The 11,716-nt window shown below is 43.6% G+C and overlaps 1 protein-coding gene across 2 annotated transcripts; it reads right to left on the bottom strand.

Annotated features, from left to right (window-relative positions):
• Positions 1–261: 261 nt before the first annotated feature.
• LOC136751526 (espin-like) lies at positions 262–7,548 on the bottom strand. Of its 2 annotated transcripts, none has more exons than XM_066707204.1 (4): positions 6,845–7,548; positions 6,200–6,301; positions 5,802–6,055; positions 262–1,671 (listed from the first exon to the last, which is right to left on the bottom strand). In XM_066707204.1, exons 2-4 carry the CDS (start codon positions 6,225–6,227, stop codon positions 1,078–1,080), a joined length of 876 nt encoding a protein of 291 aa, XP_066563301.1. In that variant the 5' UTR covers positions 6,228–6,301; positions 6,845–7,548; the 3' UTR covers positions 262–1,077. The 2 variants fall into 2 exon arrangements, with proteins under 2 accessions (XP_066563301.1, XP_066563300.1); XM_066707203.1 differs by having other exon boundaries at positions 6,841–7,547.
• Positions 7,549–11,716: the final 4,168 nt, after the last annotated feature.

The raw sequence follows: 11,716 nt of genomic DNA, 5'->3' as shown, positions 1-11,716 counted from the left end.
CAAGTATTCAAACTTTGACGAGATGTTGTCACAAACTGGCCCTTTTTAGGAGGAGAAGCAATTTGGATTTAAACTAAGTGATAGCCTTCGTGCAGGAGGAAATATCGAGTAATGGCAAGATGCAAGGCTATCGTTGGGTGCATCTTTGTGATATTCAAAGGGGATTCATCTCAGAAAATCTGACTTTTTTTCTCAGAAAATAACCCCTCTGTGCACCAAATAATTCCCTTGCACATCGAAGAAAAAAAAGTGAATGAAGACTTGTTTGATTTTATTTTATTTCATGTTGTTGTATTTCCCCTGCCTCCCAAGTACAAAGACACACAGCAGTCACACAGGGAGGCTGGAAAGTGAGTGGAGATCCTTAACAGGATGTCTGCTGTCAACTGAGTTCTGTACAGCAATGGAATTCAGTACACACACACAGACACACAAACAGTGTCACAATGTGTGTGTGTGTGTATGTGTGTGAGGGCGCAGTAATCTCCATTGGTCCACAGTGAGCCCAGTTCTCACCAGACACCCCCTGCTTTATTGCGCACACTGAGGACACAAAGCCACACAACACACTGCAAACTGGCCGCCGCTGTGGGGGCGCGATCAGGCTGACTGCAACAAGCCCAGCCCGGTGTCACATAAAAGACACCAGCCCAAGCTCGCACCAGCTCAGCCCGGCCCCAGGGACCCTCTCTCCTGCCAGACTTTTTTCCAGCTGAGCTCTCCATGACTTCATTTGACCTCATAGTGACAGTTGGGGAGATTTCAGTGAAATATGGAATTCCAGACAAGGCATCCAAATTCTCCTAAGTGTTTGATTTTCTAACAACTGAGGGGAAGCTTCCATTCGGCCAGTGACGGCTCGATACAGAGACTGACAGCACAGCTGGAGCACAAGGACAGCAGGACAGAGTGTGGGGGGGAGGAACAGGGCTGGGGGGCACAGGGACAGACAACTGCCTCAACTGCTACTGCAGAGAGAGAATGCTGGGCCCCATACTATACTACTACTATACTATAGTCCACACATTGCTGTCTCTCTCGATCACTTCCCTGTTTCTCCCTCCCCTCCCTTCCTCCTCAGTGCTGGTCGGCCAGCCGCTGCAGCAGGGCGATGGCAGTGTCCTGCTTGGAGGAGAGCAGCTCCAGCGTGGTGACCAGCCGGCCCAGTGTGCCCAGCGCTCGCCGCTCCCGCAGCTCCCTGCGTCGCTCCCGCTCCTCCTCCCGTCGCCGCCACTCCTCCTCCGCCCTCCCTCGCTCCTCCTGGGCTGCCAGGAAGCTCTGCAGCAGCCCGGTGCGTTCCTCCACCTGGCTGTGCTGCTGGGCCAGGAACGCCGCCGCTGAGTCGACTGCCGGCTGCTTCAGCTTGCGGTTTACCCGGAGGCGGGGAGCCAGGCGGCGGGGCCGGGGGAGGGAGCTGGGGCCCTCTTGAGGAGGGGGTGAGGTCAAGGCTGAGGCTGGGGGCTGGGGTGCTGGGTTTGGGGGGTCTGGGTTGATGGAGGAGGAAGGTGGGGGGGGGGGGGGCGGAGAGAGAGGGGAGGAGGGGAGGGTGGGGAGGAGGGAGGGCAGGGACAGGAGGGAGGCAGCCAGGGAGAGGGCTATGTTGCTGGTGGTTGCCATGGAGGTGGTGGTTGCCGTGGATTTCGAGGAGCTGCTCAGCAAGGCGTCCATCATCTGTGGGGGCAAAAGAAGGGAGAGACGGTGTCGGGGGTGGATCGTCCACTAAGGGTGCTACCCCACCATAACAGAACATGAAAAACAAAATAAAAATAATAAAAATGTCTGCAAACATACAAGTGCTTAATTCTGACATTTATTCACGTTTTTAGTTTCCATTATTCACAGCAAATGTGCATTTTATTGAAAAAAGTATTTATGAGCTTATGAGCATGTGTAGTTTTGCGCTGCTCCTATTAAACCCATTTGGGGCGGCGAATTTAACACCATATGCAGTTACCATGTAGACACACAAGGTGGCATACAAAATATAGCTGTAAATGGTTTTATGGAATGAAAACATAAACAAACAACAGTGCGCATATGTTAGAGTTGTGTGCTCTAAGGTAGCTATTTATCACATTTACCAAGTTCAGAGACAAATCGCTACCTTAATAAATTGATTATTGATAAAAACACACTACACGATTAATTTGACTCCAATTATTATTCTCCAGTGACTTTAAATGGCTTCTTTGAAATTATATACCCAGACATCTGCTGCTACACCTGTGAAGAAGTAAAAATGTACAGAATCTTTTTTTGTGGTAAAGTACAAAAGATTTGTACATACTGGACTGAAGACAGAGATGTTTGTGTTGCACATGGAGAGGTCGGGACAAGTCAAGCTGGTCATAATTTATGCTGTGCCTGGGTTGTTTCTAAACATAGTGCAGTGGTCATTGCACCTGCATGGCAGGGTAGGTTATGGATTTTTTTAAACTACAATGTGCTTTTTTTTTTTTTTTTTTTACTAACAATAGGAAGAAAGCAAATTTAAAGTTTTATCACATTTTAGGCTTGGAGATGTTTTAAGTCATGTTTCTGAAGTGCTTGTGGTGATAGAGCAGTGTGTAAAAGAGGGCTTTATTAAGACAATTAGTGTTGTAGCTCACACATGAAGCACATCTGAGAAAAGACCAAAAGCACAAACACGGTAAAACCCATGTGCAGAATGTGGTAAAGCTAGCGCTGTTGGTTAACATAGTTACCCAACTGGATGAGGACTATAGAAACAGAATTTGACAGCACAGGTAGACAGAAACAGACGTATTTCATAAAAAATACAAAACACATACTGAATAGGGAATTCAAGCCCTGGGCAGTTAAACATTATATACGATAGGCCTATGTTTTTTAGGGTCACTCTATTATCTGTTTCTTAATACAGCAAATAAGAAAAAAAGAAAAGAATGCTGTGGCCATGAGTAGTGAGCCCAGGTACGGACTAACGCTGGTCTGGGAAATTAGGTAATTAATCAGTTCAAAAGAGGTTGAGAGGGCAAACAATGTTGAAGATGGGTCACTCAATCAGCAGACAGGGTAGGAGGGAATACAGAAATTATCAACAAGGGGGAAAAGTTAAGTCAGATACACAGAGGATCAAAACAGAATGGAGAAAGGGCTTGGAAATGTTACACTAATGCAAACAAGATTTTGCAATGAATGAGGGAACAGAGGGATACATATACACTGGACTGAGGAGCAGATAGCAGAGGAATGGGGGGAAGAGAGTCAATTAAGCTAAATGCACATGGAGCTATACATTGTAATGGCAGAGACAGGACTAGAATTTGGGCAATGATGACTTCTGATGGAGAAATGAGGAAGTGTGAGGTGAAAACATGACACTATGTCTCCACCGGGGTAAAATATAATGAATAGTTCACACTATAAACTGGAATTAATATCAATATATTCCACCATCTAGATGATAACGATATATCACAATATATATAAAAACTAAATTGCATTTTATTAAAGTTATTAATAATAATACATTACAAAAGATTGCTTTTTAAAGTTGCAGATGTGGCCAAAAGTATTGGTACCCTGGCATTTTATTCAAATAATGCACCATTCGCCCTGAAAAGTGTTGAAGTTAAAATATCTTTTGTCATCCTTACATGCATGTCTTTGGTTTGCAGTGAAACAAAACTAAAAAACTGTGAAAATAAATGAATTCTTGCTTATTCTATAAAGACATTCTAAAATGGCCTGGACAATATTATTGATACCCTTTAGAAGTTATATGAAATCATTGTATTGTAGTGATACCTCAAGGAGACCATTCTCTTTTAATTAGTATCACGGGTGGCTTCAATCACATTATCACTCATTCAGTCAGTTTAAATGGAGAAAAGTACTCACTCTGCTGTTTTGTGTCACTATGTGACAGAAATCTCATTCAGAGCTACAGACAGCATTTGATTGCAGTTATTGTCTCCAAAGGCTGTGCAACGAAATATTAGGTTATGGGTCCTAATATTTTTGTCCGTGCCATTTTCATTTGGTTTACTATTTAAAGTAATATGTTACGTCATAAATCAAAAGCAAAGTTTCTGTTCTATTGAATGTGAAATAAAGAATGGTGGATACCAAATACTTTTGTCAATTTCAAGTTTGTTTGTTTTTGTTGTTGTTTTGTTGGCCCTTCACATTATGAAGGGTTAATCGGCTGACCGGGGTTAAAAAATGAATGCGAACATATGCAAATTAGTCCTGTACACACTGAGAAAAACACAATTTCGCAATCCTACATTCGAGAGTAGGACAACATTTGAAAGCTACCGGTCTCTAGTTTCTAACAAGCCAACGCCAACCGCGTCTGTATATTTTTTGTAGTTTTGATAAAAATACAAATTATTTCTTGGGTCACAAATGATCCAAAAATAGTGGGGCGCAGTATAAAGAATTAATGGTAATATTCTGTGCAGATTCTGTAAAGCATGATGCAAGTCTGTGTGACGTGAATGCAGCCCAAATCAACACACTGACAGAGAGATGCATTCTGGGGATGGTAGTTTTCTGCAGGAAGTCTGCTTACAGGTATGTAGCCGGAGTTATCAATACAAAGGGGTGAGACTAGAGTTGAAAACCAGACAATCAATGCAGGCTGTTTTGGAATTGTTGTAGGACATTAAGAAGTATTTGATTTAAATCAAAATGGACAGTAAGTGACCGGGTTTTATTTATTAAGCTACTGAATTGAATACGTACTGTATCTGTTTATTAATAACATGATTTGTTAAGAGCTCTATTGGGCTTTAATATGTAAGTGACTATGTACTGTATCTGTTATTTATGATTTATTATAGTGTATTTGATTTTAGCACAGCTAATGATATATTGTCGCCTTAATTGGTGATTATAAGTAGTGACTTCTAACAGATTTTAAATGCCCTCAAAAGAGCCAAACACGATGTAGGATTTAAAATAATTGTGTAAATATTGTGTATAGTACATTGTATATTGTACTTTTATCCAACATTGTCTGAGAGGTGCGTTTCTTCACTATCATTTTCTTTAGATTCTTCACTGATCTGTGTTTGCTTGTCATTTGCACAGTTTTTACTTGCTGATATCCAGTCAACATCTTCAGCAAATATTTGTTGTCACTGCTTTATTTTAGTTATGTTTATTTAAATTTACTTTTCAGTAAAAATGCACTTCAATACGATAGTATACGGTAATCTTCAGTCATGACCAGAATAAACACTAACCAAAACCATGAATACTCAAATGCAGCACAGCTTTAAAAAACATTTTCTATTGGTTATGAGGGTTTTAGTAAAATGTTTATTGGTTTATAAGCCCTCAGTGGGTGTGTGTTTGTTTCATATGGTGCTCAGTAGTGTGTGCTAGTCAGAAGCTTCCAGTGAAAACTAAAGCACCATAACTATGTTAAAAAAACAATGGTGAATAAATATAGTAACGATTGTAAAATCAAATAAACATAACTTTTTTGTGCAGTCTGAAGAAGGATTTTATGGTAATTTGAAAAAAATTAAGAATTCATCACATTAATTTCTGTCGATAGCTGATAGTTTCAAAAGCTGTAATTGGCCCTGATAAATCGGTGGACCTCTAATCACAATATCAACTGTATGACAAAATCCATATCATGGCACAATGTGATACTGGTATTCATATTCATACCGATATGAAATCCCAACCACCCCCGCCGGCAAATCACACTCAGACTATACTGCATTGCACTACTCTACATTGTACTGAACTGTAGTAAAAACTATAATACAGTGAACTGGACTGTAGTGTACTGCCCTGTGCTCCCCCATCCCACTGACCTCGTAGTACTCCCAGGTGGTCTTGTGCTGGCCGGTGTAGCGTGCGCGCTCATGCACCCTCTTGTAGGTGACCAGCAGGTTGTTCCACTTGCGGCGGATGCGCTCGAGGGGGAAGGCCTGGCCGTTCTGGGCCAGCTCCTCTTGCACGCCCTGGAACAGCCGCCCCCGCTCCCGAGTGCTGTACTGCTCCCAGCGCCGGCCCACCGCCTGGATCAGCTGCACGATCGCCTGGGGGGAGAATTCCTGGCCTGGGACTGTGGGGGCAGGAGGCAGGGAGAGAGAGAGATTGATCATTCACAAACTACTGTGTTTACTGTCTGTACTACTCTATTTTACTACTGTACAATAGGGGGAGACAGAGAGGGGAGAGAGAAGAGGGGAGGAGGGGAGGGTTGTACCTGTGTCTTGCGCTGGCTGTGGCAGCATCTGTAGCTTGGGGGTGACACCCTCCCCTGCTTCTAGTCCCTCCTGCAGATTGGCAGCCACAGTCTCCACTGGACCTGAGCAGGAAAAGACCCCAAATGATCAATAAAAATAATAATCATTTAGAATTTATTGGAATATTAGTAGTAGTATTAGTGTTTTGTAGCGGTAGAGGAGGAATGGAATATTACAGCACCAGATTAATTATTTTATATGTAAGTTATCCTAACTTGTATCCCCCTTCCTGCAGTGACTGTAGTTAAAATATTACAAATGGCTAAATAATCTCTCTCTCCCTCCCCCTCTCTTTATCTCTTCCCTTTCTCTGCACTGTACTGTATAGGGACTATAGTGTGACTGGGCTGTGTCTGTACTGTACTGCACAGGGACTATACTGAATAATACTATACATTCAGTATAGTCTATACTATACTACTACTATCAATACCATATCTTATCTTCCTCCTCCTACAACTACAAAATCGCCTAATACTAATAAGCATTATAATACTTTTCCTCCAACATCTAGTAGTGCTACTACTACTGCTACAAGCCTCCCCGTAACAACCCGCTCGGCAGCGTCAGTGCGCTCAGGGCAGCAGGGGGGCGGACTCACACACAAGGATGCGGCAGGCGCTGCTCAGGTCCACCTGGCTCTTCAGTCCCGGCCCGGTGCCGGTCTCCGTGCCTGTCCCAGTCCCGCTGCTGGTCCCGGTCCCGGTCCCGGTCCCGGTCCCGGTGGTGGCGGCGGGCTCGGACGAGTCCTCCCTCAGCGCAGACGAGCTCCCGTCCCCGGCCGGAGCCCCCTCGCTGCCCCGCGCTCCGGTTATTGTCTGTCGCCGCGCGGTTGAGACACAAGCGCGCAAAACTATTTTAAAAATATCGGAGTATCTTGTGTTTCACTAGTATTTATTATTACTGTACCCCCACTCTCTCTGTTTTGAAAACTTTTTCAATGATTTCTTGTGTTGTTGTTGTTGTTAATGTCGTGCGTGTCTTTCTTGTGTGTCGGGCGATCGTGCGTGTTTCTTCTTCTGCTTTTGTCGGTGCGGCTCGCTGTTAAAATTGTTCTTAATCTTGTTTAGTATCGAAGTGTGTCGAACGTAATGGCTGCGCTCGCTGGTCGTCTGGCAAATCTGCGCAACCCTGCTGCGCATTTCTGGGCAGAGGAGCCGTGACGTCATACGCAGAGCCTGCACGAACGCAGACGCTCCGGCTACCGCGCAGAGGACGTACGGCGTGCGCTTGTGCTTCAGGAGGGCTGCCGGGAGGGGGGCGGCCCGCCAAAACAGCAGTGTTGAGCAGTGGCACACTACTAATTCATTCATTGACTTAAACCGCATTTAACTCTGCGTGCAATCTCGATGTTTCTGTATACACACGCTCGTATTTTTAATGCCTCACATTCTTATTATTATTATTATTTAGTAACCAAGAAATTTATATGACATTTAAAACATTCTGCTAGTTTATGTTGAGAATAAAAACGCATACACTAGTTTGTACTATTGTGTCTGCTATAGCGGTAGATTGTTCCTAATAATGAGAATGAACAGAGTAACACCAACTGATCCTCCACCTCAACAGCGAAATACTCAGACACTGTCAATTATGGTTTTAATTGTAGCTACAGTCGATTGACACTTGTAGGCCTGTGCTTTTGACGGAGCTGTTCATCGCGAGTGGCAACAATACAAAGTCTGGTTGGTGGCTAAATCTATAGTTTCTGCTTCTGCAAAACTACCTTTGTGTGCCACAGCATAGGACTTTATGTTTGTTTCTTTGTTGTTGCTTTTTTTTATGTTAATGCCACATATCGGGCTCCAGCACTTTAACATACTTATGTTTCCCTCTGAGATGCGCCTGAATTAGTTGCAGCTGTTGGCACTCACTGTAGCCGACTATGCCACCTGGTGGTAAAAGAGTAGGGCACCAGGACCCACTAAAACATTTAATTAAGATTTTTACCAGATCCGTTATTTTGTGAAAGTGGGAAGTACTGGAGTTGCCAAATGTCAGCCTCGAAACCTTAATGACTTGGAGAGGATCTCCAAAGAGGAGTGGGACAAAATCCCTCCTGAGATGTGTGCAAACCTGGTGGCCAACTACAAGAAACGTCTGACCTCTATGATTGCCAACAAGGGTTTTGCCACCAAGTACTAAGTCGAAGGGGTCAAATACTTATTTCCCTCATTAACATGCAAATCAATTTATAACTTTTTTGAAATGCATTTTTCTGGATTTTTTTGTTGTTATTCTGTCTCTCACTGCTAAAATACACCTACCATTAGAATTATAGACTGATCATTTCTTTGTTAGTGGGCAAACGTACAAAATCAGCAGGGGATCAAATACTTTTTTCCCCCACTGTATATGCTTGACATTAACCTCACCATATATTTGGAAACGTATTTAGAACATTTTAAAATCAGCGGTGCACTGAAATCGATGAGAAAGCATACAGATTCACCCCTTTAATATACACCAATCAGCCATAACATTATGACCACTCACAGGTGAAGTGAATAACACTGATAATCTCGTTATCATGGCACCTGTCAGTGGGTGGGATATATTAGGCAGCAAGCGAATATTTTGTCCTCAATGTTGATGTGTTAGAAGCAGGAAAAATGGGCAAGCGTAAGGATCTGAGCGACTTTGACAAGGGCCAAATTGTGACGGCTAGACGACTGGGTCAGAGCATCTCCAAAACTGCAGCTCTTGTGGGGTGTTCCTGGTCTGCAGTGGTCAGTACCTATCAAAAGTGGTCCAAGGAAGGAAAAGCCGTGAACCGGTGACAAGGTCATGGGTGGCCAAGACTCATTGATGCATGTGGGGAGTGAAGGCTGGCCCGTGTGGTCCGATCCAACAGACGAGCTACTGTAGCTCAAATTGCTGAAAATGTTAATGCTGGTTCTGATAGGTGTCAGAACACACAGTGCATCGCAGTTTGTTGCGTATGGGACTGCATAGCCGCAGACCAGTCAGGGTGCCCATGCTGAACCATGTCCACTGCCGAAAGCGCCTACAATGGGCACATGAGCATCAGAACTGGACGACAGAGCAATGGAAGAAGGTGGCCTGGTCTGATGAATCACAAGTTCAAGGTGTTGACTTGGCCTCCAAATTCCCCAGATCTCAATCCAATCGAGCATCTGTGAGGTGTGCTGGACAAACAAGTCCGATCCATGGAGGCCCCACCTTGCAACTTACAGGACTTGAAGGATCTGCTGCTAACATCTTGGTGCCAGATACCACAGCACACCTTCAGAGGTCTAGTGGAGTCCATGCCTTAACGGGTCAGGGCTGTTTTGGCGGCAAAAGGCCGCCTTGGCTATTCCCCTACACAATAGTAAGCAGGTGGTCATAATGTTATGGCTGATTGGTGTATAATACTTTTTAAAATAGTAGTCAATCTACAGATATCACTTAAAGGGACATAAGTCTGTTTAAAGATTCATTAACAAAACGATACAATCGCCCATCTCTTGAATTCTATATGACAGGTCATGTCAATAACAGGCTATGTAGGACTTGTATTTTTTACTGTATATTTCCTATACACTTGTGTAAATTGGAATTAGTAAATTGCATGATGCGCTGGACTGTACTGTATTATTGCACTTTGTATTTTTCATATATTTTGTAAGTTGTCCTGGATAGGGGCATCTTCTAATAAACAAATAAATACATCAATAAATAAATAAATAATAGGTGTGGTTGAAGAGGGAAAAATACTTTCATAAGAGACAGACTGGACTCTGCATTAATCATAATGGCTGGGAGTAGCCCTCACTTGCAGACAGGTTGGGGAACAGATTTGCATAAATACAATAGTTGGGTGTAGCTCATGTTTGCTTGCATCAATAACAAAAGACCCCTGAAACTAAATGTATGTGATCTCCTGCTATGATAGGAATGTGATGTCTGCTTCAGATAATGGTCAACCAAGCCAGTACTTCTCCCTTACACCATTATCATATGATTGGTTGTGATAGATTAGACTCTCCCAGGTCCCACCAGGTACACTGTGTGCCCTCTCATTCAATACACCCTACATTTATAAATGTCTCTGTATTTCTGCCATTTCTTTAAGTTTAATTACTTAATTAGTTTAAGCTTAATTACTTCATGAGTAATAGGGTGCTCTTCCCTTGCATGCATTGAATTTAGAGCTGAGAATCAACCTGAGTCTTGCACTGTCTACCTTGTTGGCATGCTGCAGGCACTGGAGGGAGAAAACTACTATGAGCTGAAGTGTGGCTCACACGTTGACCAACTACCGTGATGGATTTGTGGAGTTCTTCATCAACCGTGGCATACTGAGGGGAGATGCAGACCAAACCTACACTCTCCATGACCTGTCCATCTGGCTGCAGACCTGATCACATGCCAAACGTATTTCTGACCATGCACCAGTCCTCTACAAAGCTGAGAGCCCCAAGCTGGATAAAAGGGAGCAGCACTATGCCTCCAAGAAGGCGCAACCACCCTTTATCTAGTACAATGGTGAAACAGCTCCACCCAGTCAGTCACTGCACACCAAGACTAAAGATAAGCCAAAGCCACACTGACTATTTTGTAACACCAATGAGCAATACCTCAGTGTCTGTGCAGAATTCAAGAAACTGTCCACCAGATAAATAAGTGGATCAAAGAGAAGGAGCGTTGCTGGTAATGTGGACATTTGCATTCACCTAAGGCCTGTACTCTGAAGAAGCCATGCAGCACATGCAAGGAGCTTCACCTCACCATTCTGCATGAGGCTGTCCAGAAAGAGCAGAATGGTCCTGATGACTGTGGTTGAGTCTGACACCATCTACCTCGACCAACCAAACAACCCCCACGAAGTGTTACTGAAGGTAACGCAGGCCTAACCTTCAAAACCTATGCCATCCTGGATGATGGGTCAGAGAAGACTATCATTCTGACTCCAGCTCTCCAACAGCTCAATTTGGAAAGGCATTCGGAAACAAAGACTCTTCAAACAGTGTGGCAAGATGTCGTGCAGGTTCACGTCACCTCCGTCACATTCAATGTGTCAACGGCTAACAATCCCTATAGGAAGTACAAGATCCATAATGCCTACACAGCTGACAATCTGAGCCTCGCTGAGTATTCATACCCTACAACTGCTCTACAAAATCGATACCGATTGACTTTCTATCACATCAAGTGTTTAGCAGTTGGGGGTCAGAGTGGGAGTGGGGAGTTTGCCTACAACTCCATGTCAGGGGAATGTACGACACTTGGGCTAGTCTTAGTACTGTACTGTAAAGGAATGGACTGCACTTGACTGTAATGCATTGTACTGCATTGTTACACTGTGCTGTAATGTACTTTAATATCCTGACTGTAATGCAGTGTAAGAGACTAGTCAGTGTGATGAAAAATACTCCAGTGTAAAGTACTGTACTATCAGACTGCACAATACTGTAGAGATAACCTGTAGTGTGATTGTGATATGATTTCATTGTGTACCAGCATGATGA

This window comes from Amia ocellicauda, chromosome 6, assembly GCF_036373705.1.
Source record: "Amia ocellicauda isolate fAmiCal2 chromosome 6, fAmiCal2.hap1, whole genome shotgun sequence".
Classification (NCBI taxonomy): domain Eukaryota; kingdom Metazoa; phylum Chordata; class Actinopteri; order Amiiformes; family Amiidae; genus Amia; species Amia ocellicauda.
Note: the sequence above shows the minus strand (reverse complement) of the source record. Positions and strands in the feature narration are given on the sequence as shown.

Bases quoted from the DNA above. Each gene is read 5' to 3' on its own strand.
- LOC136751526 (XM_066707204.1), bottom strand. From the start codon at position 6,227: ATGCTGCCACAGCCAGCGCAAGACACAG. The intron at 6,056-6,199 runs GTACAACCCTCC...CTGCCCCCACAG, and splicing joins ACAGCCAGCGCAAGACACAG to TCCCAGGCCAGGAATTCTCC. The intron at 1,672-5,801 runs GTCAGTGGGATG...TTGCCCCCACAG, and splicing joins CCACCTGGGAGTACTACGAG to ATGATGGACGCCTTGCTGAG.